The 19,559-nt window shown below is 48.3% G+C and overlaps 1 protein-coding gene and 1 long non-coding RNA gene across 2 annotated transcripts; both read left to right on the forward strand.

The window, feature by feature from the left end:
* Nucleotides 1–716: 716 nt before the first annotated feature.
* LOC148377813 (uncharacterized) lies at nucleotides 717–15,122 on the forward strand. Its single transcript, XR_015856409.1, has 4 exons — nucleotides 717–821; nucleotides 945–1,022; nucleotides 2,867–2,955; nucleotides 14,942–15,122. It is a non-coding gene; the product is annotated as an uncharacterized LOC148377813 (long non-coding RNA).
* Nucleotides 15,123–15,502: 380 nt separating this feature from the next.
* Nucleotides 15,503–16,128, forward strand: LOC148377814 (janus kinase and microtubule-interacting protein 3-like). Its single transcript, XM_088368123.1, has 3 exons — nucleotides 15,503–15,560; nucleotides 15,647–15,745; nucleotides 15,835–16,128. The coding sequence occupies exons 2-3, from the start codon at nucleotides 15,656–15,658 to the stop codon at nucleotides 16,126–16,128; spliced, it is 384 nt and encodes a 127-aa protein (XP_088224249.1). The 5' UTR covers nucleotides 15,503–15,560; nucleotides 15,647–15,655.
* Nucleotides 16,129–19,559: the final 3,431 nt, after the last annotated feature.

Below are 19,559 nucleotides of genomic sequence, written 5' to 3' on the forward strand. Positions count from 1 at the left end.
AATAAATCAGAAAAGTCTGTCTTGTAACCAGTCCTCTTCAAACAAGTAAAGTCTGCCCATTTTGTGCCGTAGATTTTGTGTCTATGCCTAGTATTTAAACAAAATCATAATTTAAACGACTTCTTTCCTTCATTCACTTTGGAAATTTGGAATTGCAGCAAATCGAATTTTGGCAGGGAACAAAAATAGATCAATTAAACTAAATAAGTCTTCTTCCCATTAAATAAATTAAAAAAGTCTGTCTTGTAACCAGTCCTTTTCAAACAAGTAAAGTCTGCCCATTTTGTGCCGTCGATTTTGTGTTAATGCCTAGTATTTATACAAAATCATAATTTAAAGGACTTCATTCCTTCATTCACTTTGGAAATTTGGAATTGCAGCACATCAAATTTTGCCTGGGAAGAAAAGTAGATTAAATAAATTTAATAAGTCTTACTACTTCCCATTAAATAAATTAAATACGTCTTACTTGTTCCCACTCCTTTTCAAAACAGTAGTTTAAAACGAGGGCCCTTCACTCAATCTTTAACCCCAACCCCGCACGTTGTGTTGTATCTGTGAATGTTGGTTGTGGCCAAATGATAGTTTTCTTTCATTCGTTTAGGTTCCAAGAAAACTTGATGTAACTCTACTTTTAACTGCCGTTTCAGATAAGCGGGTATTACGTCGCAGTCATGTGCCGTGGATATGACGTAATTGCCCGAACCTCCGCCAAAATTCAAATCTGTTGGCGCGATGGCCGTGAGCCACTGAGCAGCGACGATTATCAACAGAAATATCTTTATTTTCTGCTTGCAACTGGACCGTCTAGAGCGTACACGGTAAGTAACACTCATTGTGTTTAAGGAGATTTACGTTTGTAATAGCAGAAGTGTAGCCGCGTTGCGTTGTACGTGTGAAAATTGGTCGAGGCGAAATGTTAATGTTTAATTTCATTCCTTTAGGTTCCACGGTGTTTGTTGGCTGCAAGTTTTCCACTGCAAGAAGAGGCTCGTATCATTGACCAGGAGCGAGCTACAATGGTGAGTAGCCATAACATTTATGTTAAACACTTCCTATTTCATGTCTAACAGTACTTGATTTAACAAATAACCATAAATAAATACAGTGTGGGCACTGAAGTTAACATATGTGATTATACTGCCTAATCTGTCACGGAGTAGATTGTTGCAAAGTAATATAAGATCCAAAGTTGTAATTCAGAATAGTTTTCAAAAGAAGGCCATTAGAATTATATACAAGTCTGATTACCCTTAACATAACAACAAGCTATTAATTAAATCACAAATTCTTCAATTCAAAGATTTGGTAGATTATCAGACAAATAATGTCTAACAGTAATTGATTTAACACATCACGATAAGTAGATTGAGTGTGGGCACTCTCAAGTTAACAGATATGATTATACTGCCTAATCTGTTACAGAGTATGTTGTTGCCAAGTAATGTAGAATAGATCCAAAGTAGTAATCCAGAATAGTTTTGAAGAGGCCATTAGAATAATAAACAAATCTGATTACCTTGAACATAATAACAAGCTAAGTGTTTAATATGTCCTATGAAGTCAAAATTGGGCACCATCATGTGGTGAAATTTGGAATTGCATCACATCCAATTTTGCCTGGGAACAAACAGATTAAATAAATCTTAGTTTTGAATAAGCCACTCCTTCTCAAACAAGTAAACTCTGCCCATTTCGCGCAGTAGATGTTCTGTTAATATCTAGTATTTATACAAAGTCATAATTTAAATTGCTTTCAACCTTCATTCATCGGTTCAACCAACATTACTCGCTCTTATTACCAACTTGTATTGATTTAACTAAGCGTTTAATACTTCCTATCAGGTCTCAAGGCAAGATTTGGCAAAATACAATTTCAGCAAATCCAATTTTGCCAGGGAACAAAAATAGATTAAATAAACTAAATAAGTCTTCTTCCCATTAAATAAATCAGAAAAGTCTGTCTTGTAACCAGTCCTCTTCAAACAAGTAAAGTCTGCCCATTTTGTGCCGTAGATTTTGTGTCTATGCCTAGTATTTAAACAAAATCATAATTTAAACGACTTCTTTCCTTCATTCACTTTGGAAATTTGGAATTGCAGCAAATCGAATTTTGCCAGGGAACAAAAATAGATCAATTAAACTAAATAAGTCTTCTTCCCATTAAATAAATTAAAAAAGTCTGTCTTGTAACCAGTCCTTTTCAAACAAGTAAAGTCTGCCCATTTTGTGCCGTCGATTTTGTGTTAATGCCTAGTATTTATACAAAATCATAATTTAAAGGACTTCATTCCTTCATTCACTTTGGAAATTTGGAATTGCAGCACATCAAATTTTGCCTGGGAAGAAAAGTAGATTAAATAAATTTAATAAGTCTTACTACTTCCCATTAAATAAATTAAATACGTCTTACTTGTTCCCACTCCTTTACAAAAAAGTCGTTTAAAACGAGGTCCCTTCACTCAACCTTTAACCCTATTTATTCACCTTCTAGGCTAAGTGTTAAAGGCTAAGTGTTAAAGGCTAAGTGTTAAAGGCTAAGTGTTAGAGGCTAAGTGCCAGAGGCTAGGCGCCAGAGGCGAGTTTTTGTGGGCTGAAGTTTTAGTGGGGTTAGTGTGAATACAATCCAAAAGAATACAACAGAATACAATACAATAGAATATAATACATAGATTAAATTCAATAGCTCTTACTACTTCCCATTAAATAAATTAAATACGTCTTACTTGTTCCCAATCCTTTTCAAAAAAGTAGTTTAAAACGAGGGCCCTTCACTCAACCTTTAACCTCAACCCCGCACGTCACATTGTGTTGTATCTGTGAATGTTGGTTGTGGCCAAATGATAGTTTTCTTTCATTCGTTTAGGTTCCACGGTGTTTGTTGGCTATGTTTTCCACTGTCAGAAGGATGAAAATACAAAGTACAACGCTTGGACGTGGGCGAAGACGTCACCGGTGAGTCCTTCCTTCCTATTTATTTACCTTCTAGATGCTAGAGGCTAAGTGTTAGAGGCTAAGTGTTAGAGGCTAAGTGTTAAACACAATACGAACAACACAACGATACTGCACTGAACAACACGATACCGCACTGAGAAACACGATACCGCACTGAACAACACGATACCGCACTGAACAACACCATGCCGCACTGAACACCATGCCACACTGAACAACACCATCCCGCACTGAACAACACCATGCCGCACTAAACAACACCATGCCGCACTGAACAACACCATGCCTCACTGAACGACACCATGCCGCACTGAAAGACACCATGCCGCACTGAACGACACCATGCCGCACTGAAAGACACCATCCCGCACTGAACACCATGCCGCACTGAACAACACCATCCTGCACTGAACAACACCATCCCGCACTGAACAACACCATGCCGCACTGAACAACATTATGCCGCACTGAACATTATGCCGCACTGAACAACACCATGCCGCACTGAACAACACCATGCCGCACTGAACAACATTATGCCGCACTCAACAACACCATGCCGCACTGAACAACACCATGCCGCACTGAACAACACCATGCCGCACTGAACAACATTATGCCGCACTGAACAACACCATGCCGCACTGAACAACACCATCCTGCACTGAACAACACCATTCCGCATTGAACACCATGCCGCACTGAACAACACCATCCCGCACTGAACAACACCATCCCGCACTGAACAACACCATGCCGCACTGAACAACATTATGCCGCACTGAACAACATTATGCCGCACTGAACAACACCATGCCGCACTGAACAACACCATGCCGCACTGAACAACACCATGCCGCACTGAACAACATTATAACGCACTGAACAACACCATCCCGCACTGAACAACACCATGCCGCACTAAACAACATTATGCCGCACTGAACAACATTATGCCGAAATGAACAACACCATGCCGCACTGAACAACACCATGCCGCACTGAACAACACCATCCTGCACTGAACAAAGCCATCCCGCACTGAACAACACCATGCCGCACTGAACAACACCATGCCGCACTGAACAACACCATGCCGCAATGAACAACACCATCCCGCACTGAACAACATTATGCCGCACTGAACAACATTATGCCGCACTGAACAACATTATGCCGCACTGAACAACACCATGCCGCACTGAACAACACCATCCTGCACTGAACAACACCATCCCGCACTGAACAACACCATGCCGCACTGAACAACATTATGGCGCACTGAACAACATTATGCCGCACTGAACAACACCATGCCGCACTGAACAACACCATGCCGCACTGAACAACACCATGCCGCAATGAACAACACCATCCCGCACTGAACAACACCATGCCGCACTGAGCAACACCATGCCGCACTGAACAACACCATCCTGCACTGAACAACACGATCCCGCACTGAACAACACCATGCCGCACTGAACAACACCATCCTGCACTGAACAACACCATTCCGCATTGAACACCATGCCGCACTGAACAACACCATCCCGCACTGAACAACACCATTCCGCACTGAACAACACCATGCCGCACTGAACAACATTACGCCGCACTGAACAACACCATGCCGCACTGAACAACACCATGCCGCACTGAACAACACCATGCTGCACTGAACAACATTATGCCGCACTGAACAACACGATCCTGCATTGAACAACACCATGCCGCACTGAACAACACCATCCTGCACTGAACAACACCATCCTGCACTGAACAACACCACCCCGCACTGAACAACACGATCCCGCATTGAACACCATCCCGCACTGAACAACACCATGCCGCACTGAACAACATTATGCTGCACTGAACAACACGATCCTGCATTGAACAACACCATGCCGCACTGAACAACACCATCCTGCACTGAACAACACCATCCTGCACTGAACAACACCACCCCGCACTGAACAACACGATCCCGCATTGAACACCATCCCGCACTGAACAACACCATGCCGCACTGAACAACACCATTCCGCACTGAACAACACCATGCCGCACTGAACAACACCATGCCGCACTGAACAACACCATGCCGCACTGAACAACACCATGCCGCACTGAACAACATTATGCCGCACTGAACAACACCATGCCGCACTGAACAACACCATGCCGCACTGAACAACACCATGCCGCATTGAACAACACCATGCCGCACTGAACAACACCATCCTGCACTGAACAACACCATCCCGCACTAAACAACACCATGCCGCACTGAACAACATTATGGCGCACTGGACAACATTATGCCGCACTGGACAACACCATGCCGCACTGAACAACACCATGCCGCACTGAACAACACCATGCCGCACTGAACAACACCATGCCGCACTGAACAACATTATGCCGCACTGAACAACACCATGCCGCACTGAACAACACCATGCCGCAACACCATCCCGCACTGAACAACACCATGCCGCATTAAACAACACCATGCCGCACTGAACAACACCATCCTGCACTGAACAACACCATGCCGCACTGAACAACACCATGCCGCACTGAACAACACCATGCCGCACTGAACAACATTATGCCGCACTGAACAACATTATGCCGCACTAAACAACATTATGTCGCACTGAACAACACCATGCCGCACTGAACAACACCATGCCGCACTGAACAACACGATCCCGCATTGAACAACACCATCCCGCATTGAACAACACCATCCCGCAGTGAACAACACCATGCCGCATTGAACAACACCATGCTGCACTGAACAACATTATGCTGCACTGAACAACACGATCCTGCATTGAACAACACCATGCCGCACTGAACAACACCATCCTCCACTGAACAACACCATGCCGCACTGAACAACACCATGCCGCACTGAACAACATTATGCCGCACTGAAAAACACCATGCCGCACTGAACAACACCATCCCGCACTGAACAACACCATGCCGCATTGAACAACACCATGCCGCACTGAACAACACCATGCTGCACTGAACAACATTATGCTGCACTGAACAACACGATCCTGCATTGAACAACACCATGCCGCACTGAACAACACCATCCTGCACTGAACAACACCATCCTGCACTGAACAACACCACCCCGCACTGAACAACACGATCCCGCATTGAACAACACCATCCCGCACTGAACAACACCATGCCGCACTGAACAACACCATTCCGCACTGAACAACACCATGCCGCACTGAACAACACCATGCCGCACTGAACAACACCATGCCGCACTGAACAACACCATGCCGCACTGAACAACATTATGCCGCACTGAACAACACCATGCCGCACTGAACAACACCATCCCGCACTGAACAACACCATGCCGCATTGAACAACACCATGCCGCACTGAACAACACCATCCTGCACTGAACAACACCATCCCGCACTAAACAACACCATGCCGCACTGAACAACATTATGGCGCACTGGACAACATTATGCCGCACTGAACAACACCATGCCGCACTGAACAACACCATGCCGCACTGAACAACACCATGCCGCACTGAACAACACCATGCCGCACTGAACAACATTATGCCGCACTGAACAACACCATGCCGCACTGAACAACACCATGCCGCACTGAACAACACGATCCCGCATTGAACAACACCATCCTGCACTGAACAACACCATGCCGCACTGAACAACACCATGCCGCACTGAACAACACCATTCCGCACTGAACAACACCATGCCGCACTGAACAACACCATCCTGCACTGAACAACACCATCCCGCACTGAACAACACCATGCCGCATTGAACAACACCATGCCGCACTGAACAACACCATCCTGCACTGAACAACACCATGCCGCACTGAACAACACCATGCCGCACTGAACAACACCATGCCGCACTGAACAACATTATGCCGCACTGAACAACATTATGCCGCACTGAACAACATTATGTCGCACTGAACAACACCATGCCGCACTGAACAACACCATGCTGCACTGAACAACATTATGCCGCACTGAACAACACGATCCCGCATTGAACAACACCATCCCGCAGTGAACAACACCATGCCGCATTGAACAACACCATGCCGCACTGAACAACACCATGCTGCACTGAACAACATTATGCTGCACTGAACAACACGATCCTGCATTGAACAACACCATGCCGCACTGAACAACACCATCCTGCACTGAACAACACCTTTCCACACTGAACAACACCATGCCGCACTGAACAACATTATGCCGCACTGAACAACACCATGCCGCACTGAACAACACCATGCCGCACTGAACAACACCATGCCGCACTGAACAACACCATGCCGCAATGAACAACACCATCCCGCACTGAACAACACCATGCCGCATTGAACAACAGCATGCCGCACTGAACAACACCATCCCGCACTGAACAACACCACCCCGCACTGAACAACACGATCCCGCATTGAACAACACCATCCCGGACTGAACAACACCATGCCGCACTGAACAACACCATTCCGCACTGAACAACACCATGCCGCACTGAACAACACCATGCCGCACTGAACAACACCATGCCGCACTGAACAACACCATGCCGCACTGAACAACATTATGCCGCACTGAACAACACCATGCCGCACTGAACAACACCATCCCGCACTGAACAACACCATGCCGCATTGAACAACACCATGCCGCACTGAACAACACCATCCTGCACTGAACAACACCATCCCGCACTGAACAACACCATGCCGCACTGAACAACATTATGCCGCACTGAACAACACCATGCCGCACTGAACAACACCATGCCGCACTGAACAACACCATGCCGCACTGAACAACACTATGCCGCACTGAACAACATTATGCCGCACTGAACAACACCATGCCGCACTGAACAACACCATGCCGCACTGAACAACACCATGCCGCACTGAACAACACGACGTCGCACTGAACAACACGACGCCGCACAGAACAACACGACGCCGCACAGAATAACACAATACCGCACAGAACAACACAATACCGCACAAACAGTTTTAGATAATATTACGTCGCAGTCATGTGACGCGGACATGACGTCAATAGGCGGAACTCACGGCAAAATTATAATCCGTGGGCGTGGCTTGCAACAGGAAGTAGGAAAGCGGCAGTTCTGGCAAACAAGACACAGCTGTTAGTAACACGATGACTAACAAGGCAAATATTTTTGTTTTCAGCTTGCAACTTGACCGTCTAGAGCGTACAAGGTAATTACAACTGTTTTTTTTTAGCCCTGAAAAGCGAGGGAGTGTGGCGTTTGGGAGGAATGTCGAACTCGGCGTCTGCTTCCAGCCACAGACGCCAAATTTCGACGATTATTTCGACTGGTCAACGGTTGTAAATTATTGCGTTGACTAAAAACTTTATTTAACTCTACTTTTAACTTTGCCGTTTCAGATATGCGGGTATTACACCGCGGAAATGACGTCAATAGGCTGAACTCTCGCCAAAATTCAAATCTGTGGGCGCAATGGCCTTGAGCGAGACACCGGATACAAACACGACGATTATCAACAGAAATATCTTTATTTTCCGCTTGCAAGTGGACCGTCTAGAGCGTACACGGTAAGTACAACTCATTGTGTTTAAAAAGATTTACGTTTGTGTAGTTTGCGTTGCGTTGTATCTGTGAATGTTGGTTGAGGCTAAATGTTAATGTTTAATTTCATTCCTTTAGGTTCCACGGTGTTTGTTGGCTGTATGTTTTCCACTGCAAGAAGAGGCTCGTATCATTGACCAGCAGGAGCTACAATGGTGAGTACCCCTTTCGTCTTCCATTTATGTTAAACACTTCCTATTTCATGTCTAACAGTACTCGATTTAACAAATAACCATAAATAAATACAGTGTGGGCAGTCACGTTAACATATGTGATTATCCTGCCTAATATGTTTATCACAAATATGTCACTAATCACTAATATGTTTATTTGTTTATCACAACACCTTTGGACCTTCAGCAATCGATTATTTACCTTCATCTACATAGAGACAGAACGATGGTGTCTTAAACATCTCATTCATTTCACCAAATAACTTCACGCAGGTGGATAACGGCCGTCTCGGTCACGCTATGTTGCGTGATGCAGTTTTGAAGAACCAAATGCATTTATTCAATGAATAAGTCAAGCTAGTTCTATGTTTATGATGTTGTAAGTTACGGTACCGATTGAAGTTGAGTTCGAAGCCAGTGGAAAACAGCGCTGCGTTTGTGCTCTCCAGGTACAAATGTTGTGATCTCTGACTGACGACCGGGCGAGACTCGAGTAAGAGATGTCCAAACGAGCTCCGGCAGGGCGGGCCAAGGCGGAGCGAACGGACGCCCTTCAGGCCGCCAATGACGAGCTGAGAACCAAACTGATGGACGTCCAGTTAGAACTTCAGCAGGAGAAGAACAAGGTGAAAACCTCAACAGACAGACACTGCCTGCCTGCCTCCCTGCCTGCCTCCCTGCCTGCCTCCCTCCCTCCCAGTTTTCCCGATGTAGATTAGACATGCGTGTGCCATGACTGTGTCAGCCTACATCAACAAATGCACCGAGGACGTCAGCACCACTAAGAATATCATCACCCGGAGCAACCAACGACCCTGGATGACTGAGGAGGTACGTCAAACGCTACGAGCGCGGAACTCTGCCTTCAAGTCTGGCGACAAGGAGACACTGAGGACAGCGAGAGCCAACTTGAACCGTGCCATCAGGATAGCGAAGCGAGACCGCAGTCGAAAATTTCAGGATCGTTTCCACGACGTCAAAAACATCAGGAGTATGTGGCAAGGCATACGGGCGATTACAGACTACAACTCACCCTCCCCCCCCCCCGGTGGGTGTAGTTGATGCTGACTTTCTAAATGGTCTAAATAACTTCTTTGGGAGGTTCGAGGCACTAAAAGGCACTCCAGCAGTTAAAACTGTCCCCCATCAGGAAGAGGAGGTACTCTGCCTTGACTCCGCCGATGTGTTGAAGACCCTGAGGAGAGTCAACCCCTGTAAGGCCCCTGGCCCCGACAACATTCCTGGGCGTGTGTTCAGGGAATGTGCAAGTCATCTGGCTGGGGTCATCACAGACATTTTTAACACCTCGCTGGGCCAAGCCACAGTGCCGGCGTGCTTTAAGACTGCCTCCATCATTCCGGTGCCGAAGAAACCTCAAATCACCTCATTTAATGATTACCGGCCTGTTGCACTGACTCCGGTTATGATGAAGTGCTTCGAAAGGCTGCTTAAAGGTCACATCGTTTCCAGACTCCCCCTATTATTTGACCCGTTCCAGTTTGCCGACCGGCAAAACCGCTCCACTCAGGACGCCATCTCCTCCGTTCTTCACCTGAGCCTGGCTCACCTGGAGGAGAAGAACACCCATGTGCGGAGGCTGTTCCTGGACTTCAGCTCAGCGTTTAACACCATCATCCCACAGCATCTGGTAGGAAAATTGGAACACCTGGGCTTCAACACCCCCATTCGCAACTGGCTGCTAGACTTCCTCACCAACAGACCTCAGTCAGTCCGGGTCGGACAGAACACCTCTGATGTCATCACCCTCAGCACAGGCTCCCTTCAGGGCTGCGTCCTGAGCCCCCTGCTGTGCACCCTGATGACACACGACTGCGTCCTCAGGTTCACCACCAATCACATCGTGAAGTCAGCAGACGACACAACGGTGGTGGGGCTCATCAGAGACAACAACGACCTGGACTACAGAGAGGAGGTGGAGCAGCTGGTGGGCTGGTGCAGAGAAAACAGCCTGATCCTGAATGAGGAGAAGATGAAGGAGATCATCGTCGACTTCAGGAAAAAACAGCCTCACCACGCTCCACTGATCATCAACAGCTCAGCTGTGGAGGTGGTCAGCACCACCAAATTCCTGGGGGTCCACATCACAGAAGACCTCACCTGGACTATGAACACTACGGCACTGGTCAAGAGGGCACAGAAGCGCTTGTACTTCCTGCGGAGGATGAGGAGAGCCCACCTGCCCCCACCCATCATGAGGACGTTCTACAGGAGCACCATAGAGAGCATTCTGACAAGCTGTCTCTCTGTGTGGTGTGGAGGCTGCACCGCCTCCGATTGGAAGAACGTGAGGAGAGTGGTGAGGACAGCAGAGAGGATCATAGGGGCTCCTCTTCCCTCCATTCAGGACATTTCATCTCAGCGCTGCATGTCCCGTGCCCGTAACATCATCAATGACCCATCACACCCCCACCATGGACTGTTCTCCCTGCTGCCCTCTGGGAAGAGGTTTGCAGCATCCGCTGCAGGTCCACCAGGTTCTGCAACAGCTTTTTCCCTGCTGTCATCAGACTGTTGAACACTAGAACTGTTGAGCTCTAAACTGAACTCTGCATCACACATTCACAGAACTGTACTTTATGACACTACGGACCTCTATCTTGCACTATCTCGCACTACCAACTTTACTGAACTTGTATAAACCCTTTAAATAGAAGTTTAATACATGGTTTAGCATTCCTCTGCACACTCTTGAATACTGTTTTGCCTACTTGCACTATTGCATAATTATCACTGCTGCACTTTATACTTATTTTTAATATATATATATATATATATATATATAGTATATATGTATATATATATATTTTCATAGGATATGTTACTTCTATTCAACTGCAATATCACTACTTTGTTGTAAGACGTATGCAACGGAATTTCGTTTTGTATGCACCATGTGCAGACAAGATGACAATAAAGTTTGTCTAAGTCTAAGTCATGTCAGGTCAGCTGTCTGGAGAGAGAGAGAAGTCAGGACCTGCGGGCGGAGCACCACCGTGCCACCGCCGCCATGACGGAACTCAAAAGCAAACTCCATGAGGAGAAGCAGAAAGAGTTAGCCATTACCAGGGAGACATTACTGCGGCAGCATGAAATGGAGCTGATGAGAGTGATCAAAATCAAAGATGGAGAGATCCAGCGACTGAATGCCTTGGTCCTCAGCCTGAGGGACGGCTCCATGGACAAGGTGATCCGCTCTATCCGTGTCTGACTATCCGCACGCCACGTCGGGCTTCGATGCGGCCGCTACCGTATTGTGTAGCTTGTCCCCAGTAAGCGTCGCGGCGCTCCGTTGCGGTCTCAACGGCCCGGTGTGGCGCAATGTCTGCTCAGGTGAGGAGGGGGGGCGCTTTGCTGGCGGAGGTGGAGGAGACGCGGCGGTGTCGGGAGACCGAGCGGTGTCGCCTCCACCAGGAGCGCGGAAGAAGCCCTGGCAGCGGCCCAGCAGGCCTGGCAGTCCCGAGCGGCCGAGCTCCGATCGGCTCATCACCAGCATCGGGAGGAGCTGAGCCGAACCAAGAGAGACTGCGAGAGGGAGATCCGCCGACTGGTAGGACTGATCAGATGCGCGGTGCGTGGCTATGTTCCCAATTTCGTTGTATACCTGCAGTGCAATGACACCTAAGGCATTCTATTCTATTCTATTTCACAAGAAGAAAATGTCCGGTTGCTCGCTTCGCTTTTGTCACAGCAAAGGTGTTCTAGTCGATTCAAGAAAAAAATTGGCCGGTTGCTCTCTTTGTTTTTGTCACAATTCTGGCAAATGAGTTTGCCCGCCTGCCTGAGCGCTCCCCGTTTGTACATCCAGACGGATGAGATCAAGCTGAAAGACAGAGCGGTTAGTGTTTTGGATGAAGCCCTGGGGCCGGCCACGTCCACCGCCTTCAGCTGCAGACTCAGGCTGCCGAGCAGCAGATCGCTGCCCTGAGGGATTCCCAAAGGGCGGGCCTAAACTACCCTGGAAGTGGGGTCAACGCCGCTACTAGCAATCCTCTTCATTGCGTAAGCCACCTCATCACACACTTGCAGTACGCATGACTTAGTACGTTGCTGGAGGAAGGTAGCACAAAAACAGTTTTGAACTTTGAACGAGTGCTTGTGTGTGTGTGTTGCGGGGCGTTTTCAGTCTCAGGAGGATCGGGACACGCGACGGTTTCATCTGAAAATCGCTGAGCTCAGCGCAGTCATCAGGAAACTGGAGGATCGAAACGCCCTGCTTTCTGAAGAGCGCAATGAACTGGTAATTTATTGACGGCACGCTTGAAGGTTTGCGCTACGTTTGATGCGCGCCATCCAGCGAGGCACCCATTGCGCTTGCTTATTAGTTGAGCGGCGCGGCGAGTCGGTTGCCTGGTAGATGTCTTTTATTGGGAGCCAAAGCCACGATTCCGTTCAAACCGATGCAAAAGGAATGGATACGTTCTGGCCCGCGTGTTGTGCGTCTTTCACATCCCGCACTTCATGCTTGCAGCTAAAGCGACTGAGAGAAACAGAAAGCCAGTTTCTGCCACTCCTGTACAAAAACAAACGCCTGAGCAGGAAGAATGAAGAACTCTCGCTGGTGCTGTGTCGCCTTGAAAACAAAGTGCGCTTTGTCACCCAGGAGAACGAGGAGATGGCAAGCTTGGTAAGTCGACGCGGACAACGGCGGCGTGCCAACAGAGTCCACTGCATTTGTGTTCCACAGAGAAGGCCTAGTTCGCTCAATGACCTGGACCGCGGTTGCGGCCAGCAGGACGGTGAAATGGAGTTCCTTCAAGTTGTGGAGCAGCGGCACATCATCGACGACTTGTCCAAGGTCTTCAGGCAGGCGACTCGGTGCACGTACGGCAGCGCCGCGCTCGCTCGCTGTCGCCAGGAAACCTTTTCCGTCCAAAGCTTGGCCGGCGGCCGCCATCCAAAAAATTGGCCCCTTAAATTCCGACCTTTCAAGCAGGAGCATTGTGCGCACGCGTTTGAACACGCTTTAGACTTGTTTTGCCGTTTTCAGCAGCTCAAAGCTCCCGTTTTGTCAGCGCCTTTGCCACTCGCTGTGCGCTGAAAACGACGGACTTGCCCGGCTGCTCAGCCCGTCAACCATGAGCCGCGAGCGCGGCGTCATTGTCCGTAGGCAGCTAGTGGCAAAATGCACCCTGTTAGAGTTGCGCTCGCTCCAACTTATTTTGCAAGAACCACACGGGAGACAAGTAAGTTCTTTTGGACACCTGCAGGTGGAGAGTCCATCCGTTGTACGAATGAAGTCTGACTCTCGGCTCCTGCACGAGCATTTTAATTAAGAGAAACAGGGTGGGTGTAAGAGTGGATTGAATAGAGGAAGCCCTTGACCTCTAGTCAAAACATAGCAAGGGGTGTTTTACGACTTTGTGTAGGAAGGGATAAGCGATAGGGATAAATAAGGGATAAATAATATTATTTATTACAGGTCGCAGTCAAAGTCAAAGCAACACAATGATACGATAAAGATAATCTGGAAAACCCTGACACACCCTGTAGTTGTCACTTTTGGAAAAGACGAGCGTCCCTCCAATCATCGCCGGTGACGTGTTTTTCAGGCTCTGGAGACAGGAGCTCATGTCAGAAATGTCATTGTGAGTCGCGTTTGTTTCTGCGCCGGAGCCGTTCGTTCCCTTTGCATCCGAAGAATCTCAAAGGCGGATTATTTGTGTCGACAGGAGAGAGATTTGCTGCTACGATACCGACGTCGAGAATCTCTGAGGAGGAACAAAGCGTGAGGTCCTGCAAGGTGAGTCTGTTTGTTTGCGGCTGCTTGGTGTTGCGCAAGATGAAATGGCCTTTTTCTCGCTATCGTTCCTCTCGTCGATTCATCGTGAGGTGTCGCTTCAGTTTGTTCAGAGAGATGTTTGCTTCCGCGCCCGCAGGTCATCGAAACATTTTACGGCTACGACGAAGACGTGTTGGTGGACTCGGACGGATCGTCCTTGTCTTTTCACACCGACAGAACCCCCGACACGGAACCCGAAGAGGTAGCCCGCCATTTCTGCCAGCGTATTGGCACCAAACATTCCTCTTCAGCCTGGAATCGGACTCGTCTTTGCGTCGCGGGTGCTTTGTCGCCGGTCTGACTGATTCTGGTACTAGTGCTGTGTTGCATTGGTGTGTGCATGAAGAGGCGGAGCTTCGCTACCGCCAGCTGACGCAAGAATATCAAGCGCTGCAACGAGCCTACGCTCTGCTAGCCCAGACCAGCGAAAGGGGACTACGACGCCGAGAAGGAGATCAAGGTGGCGCCCCTTCCCGCAACCCCCGGCCGGGTCGCAGCCTCCCCGTTCTCACCCAGCCTCGGGTGTTCTCTGGTCTGAAAGGAGGAGGAGGAGCCTCCCTCCTCCTCCTTTCAGACCAGAGAAAAGCTGATGGTAGAAATGGGTCACTATCAAAGCAGAGTAGCAGATCTGGAGTCAGCGCTGAAGCAACAAGGACAGGTAAGCTCATCAATGAGCACACCTTTTTCTCAGACAAAATAGCTACATTCTTCAGTCACTCATCCGTCTGGCATTACTGGACCAACCCCCCCCCCCCCCCGAACGTGGCTGGGAAAATGCGGAGAAAAGCAAATGTCATTTTCCAGTCAACCAAAGAATTTGTGGATGAAAATGACACAACATTCCAAAGCTGTCCACGCGTTTGTCTCTTCTAGAATGTCAAGTGGGTGGAGGAGAAGCAGCTGCTGCGTCAGAGCAATCAGCAGTTGGCCGAAAAGGTGACGGAAAGAAAGGCGCTGGGCGGAGTCGCTTGGCGTCACACCTGTCGGGAAGCCCCGCAGATGAGGTCTGACTGTCTTTTCAGGTCAGGCGGATGGAGGCGGAAGAAGCGCGTCTGAAAGAGCACATCCAGGATATCCGAGACCAAAACGAACTGCTTGAGTTCCGCATCCTGGAGCTGGAGGTGGGAAGACTCGCACAAGCGTGTTGAGGCCAGAGATGTGACGGACGGACGGACGGACGGACGGACGGATGCATGCCTCTGCCTTTCAGGAGAGGGAGTGGCGCTCCCCCGTCTTGAAGTTTCTGCAAGTCCGTTTCCCAGACGGCCTCAGCCCTTTGCAGATCTACTGCGAGGCCGAGGGCGTGAGCGTACGTAAGGCGTCCCTCGCAACCCTAACCTTAACCCGAGGTCCCAGAACACCTTACATTGCTCCTTGCGCCTTTCCCCCGGACATCGTCATCAGTGATCTGATGAAGAAGCTGGACATCCTGGGCTATAACGCCGTAAGTGTATGTCGAACTCCTTATGTTCGCACTCCACGAGACTCGGCGGCTCAAATGTGACTTTTGGAAGGCTTTGCGCTGAAAGAAGCTTGTTGACGCTGTGCCTTTGGGCTCTTGCAGAATCTCACCAACGAGGAGCAGGTGGTCGTGATTCACGCCAGGACCCTTCTCACCCTAGCCGAGAAGGTAACGCGCACGTCCACGCACGCTCTCGCATTCTGCTTATGTGACAGCAGCCTTTCCTCAGTGGTTAGAATACATCAAAGTGACCAAGTCAGCACTTCAACAGAAGATGTTGGACATTGAAAGTGAGAAGGTAGACAGACACGCGACATCAGCCAAGGGGAACTCCGGCAATGTGCCCCAACAATTCTGACCTTGAGCTGTGCTAGGATATGTTCTGCAAGCAGAAGGGCTACCTGGATGAAGAGTTGGACTTCAGGAAGTGTTCCATGGACCAGGCTCATAAGGTAAGCCGCCCTCAAATCTCCCGCCGGACCACTGATGGACGAGGATTGCGGCCCAGAGGATCCTGGAGCTGGAGGCCATGTTGTACGAGGCGCTACCGCAGCGGGACTGCCCCGCCACGGACGGCGAAAAAGCCAGCCACGCTGGCGTGAATGACGTGCTGACGGCGGATCAGAGAGAAGAGCTTAGGAGCGCCGTGGACCAATGGAAGCGAGCCCTGATGTGCGAGTTGAGGGAGCGCGACGCTTGCATCCTCCAAGAGAGAATGGATCTGCTGCACAGCGCGCAACAGGTAAGGGCCCAAAGCCAGCCCGGCACTTACTTGCACGCTTACTGGCTTTTGAATGCCACTTTCCATTTGTCCGTCCTAGAGGAACAAAGAGCTGAAAGAATTCATCGAAGCTCAGAAGAGACAAATCAAACAATTGGAGGAGAAGTTTCTGTTTCTCTTTCTATTCTTCTCCTTGGCCTTCATTCTGTGGCCCTAACACCAGCTGGTGAGTGAGCTCCAGCGGCACCGCACTCGACACCTCCGATACACTGCCAGCCGGTCTCAGACGTTGGCAGACGCTCCGATGCCAACGTATACCCCCCGCCACGGTGACAGAGGCACCGCGTCACACCGGCGCTCATCCAATCAGAAGGCAGGAAAAGCAAATTCACATGCAGGGCACTTTTGAACCAGAAGAGAGCGCCACAAAAAACGGTTGTTGCCCCAAACGCGCACTAAAAAGGGTCAGAATAACAAGAGTCCCACTGGCCAGCCGGGGCCACCCGTCCAGCTGTTTCTTCAGGGGGGAAAAAAATTGGAGTCACCGGTGAGTACATTTTGCATTTAGCTCTGCTTTTCTGCTTCTGTCTTCAAGTGTGTGGCATCCTGCGATCAAAGAGTCAGCCAACCCCAAAGCGGTTGACCTCAACGTCCCACCACCATGCCTACCAGAGCAGGTGACGTGATGCTTTGGACATCCTTCCGTCTCAGATGCCCAAAAGTACTCTTTGCCACATCTGCGGCAATACGGTGTCTTTTCAAAGGTGCAAATAAATCCAGCGTGGGCGGAACACGCACGTCTTCGGTTTTTCCCGCTTTGTTTGTGTGACAGCTGTTGTGAAAATTTTATACAAATAAAGTTGTATAGTACAGGTTTGGCCAAGCCGCAACTCCCGAACCGCATGCGGCTCTTTTATGTTCATATCAACATTTGTGTGTGTGTGTGTGTGTGTGGGGGGGGGGGGGTTGTGCGTGTTGGCTTCACTTGAGTTCAATTTGGTATTTTGGTCAAAAGCGCATGTGGTGAAATTCCACAAAGTAGGATGGGCAAACACATTTCTTTAAACTATGAGTGTCAATTGGGCTCTCGAAATGGCAGGGAAAAGATGCACAGCAAAACGAAAATACGTAGATGAACACAGGACGTTTTAATCAGAGTGGGAAAGTTTCTATTTTTTGTTGAACGTGATGGCAAACCATTCTGCCTGATATGTCAGACCTCAGCGCATTTCAAAGATTCAAATCTTCAGCGCCATGCACTTCAGCTCACTCCATGCTAACATTGATCAGGCGTCGAACCCGCATCATCATGCTTAAGAGGTGGCCATGCTAACCAGTGCGCCATTATGTCAACGCATAATAACTAAGTCTACTGGTCAAAACAGCGGTTACTATATGACGTCGCTACGTCGTGGTCACGTGACGCAGACAAGACGTCAATGGACGTGGGCAGAGTTAACTTGTTTAAAAGGGAGTAGGCAGAAGAAATATTTAATTTATTTAAATCTATTTTGAGTGCACACCATTATGCCAATGCATAACAACTGTAAATCTACTAAACAAAACAGCGGTTGCTATATGACATCTGCCACGTCGTGGTCACGTGACATACGTGACGTCGATGGGCGTAACTTTCGCCGGAATTCAAATCCGCGGGGAGAGTTAACTTGTTTAAAAGAGAGTGGGCAGAAGAATTATTTAATTTTTTTAAATCTATTTGGTGTGTGCGCCATTATGTCAATGCATAACAACTGTAAGTCTACTAAACAAAACAGCGGTTGCTATTTGACGTCTGCCACGTCGTGGTCACGTGACGCGGACGTGACGTCGACGCCTACTTTACATCCCACCGATCACAGGACTCCTCGGCTGCATAACCGTGCCCCCTTCCCAACCAATCGGATTTGCTATACGCGAAAACGACGCCAATGGAAAGAGCTTCCGCCCAAATTTAAATCCGTGGGCGTGGCTCGCAGCAGGAAGTAGGAAAATGGCGGCGATGTTGACAAAGACACAGCGGATGGTAACATACGACTAACAAGAGAAATATTTTTATTTTCTGCTTGCAACTGGACCGTCCAGAGCGTACACGGTAAGTACAACTCATCGTTTTTAAAAAGAAGTACTTTTGTTGCCCTGAAAAGCGAGTGACGTGGCGTTTGTGGGGGACGTCGAATTTCGACGATTCTTTCTGGTCAACGGTTGTAAATGATTGTGTTGATTAAAAAAGAAAACTTGATGTAACTCTACTTTTAACTGCCGTTTCAGATAGATTTGGAATTGCATCACATCCAATTTTGCCTAGAGCGTACACGGTAAGTAACACTCGTTGTGTTTAAGGAGATTTACGTTTGTAATAGCAGAAGTGTAGCCGCGTTGCGTTGTACGTGTGAATGTTGGTCCGGGCGAAATGTTAATGTTTAATTTCATTCCTTTAGGTTCCACGGTGTTTGTTGGCTGCAAGTTTTCCACTGCAAGAAGAGGCTCATATCATTGACCAGGAGCGAGCTACAATGGTGAGTAGCCATAACATTTATGTTAAACACTTCCTATTTCATGTCTAACAGTACTTGATTTAACAAATAACCATAAATAAATACAGTGTGGGCACTGAAGTTAACATATGTGATTATACTGCCTAATCTGTCACCGAGTAGATTGTTGCAAAGTAATATAAGATCCAAAGTTGTAATTCAGAATAGTTTTCAAAAGAAGGCCATTAGAATTATATACAAGTCTGATTACCCCGAAC

Source organism: Syngnathus floridae, unplaced genomic scaffold, assembly GCF_059516105.1.
Source record: "Syngnathus floridae isolate MCC-2025c unplaced genomic scaffold, RoL_Sflo_1.0 HiC_scaffold_84, whole genome shotgun sequence".
In the NCBI taxonomy this organism is placed as follows: domain Eukaryota; kingdom Metazoa; phylum Chordata; class Actinopteri; order Syngnathiformes; family Syngnathidae; genus Syngnathus; species Syngnathus floridae.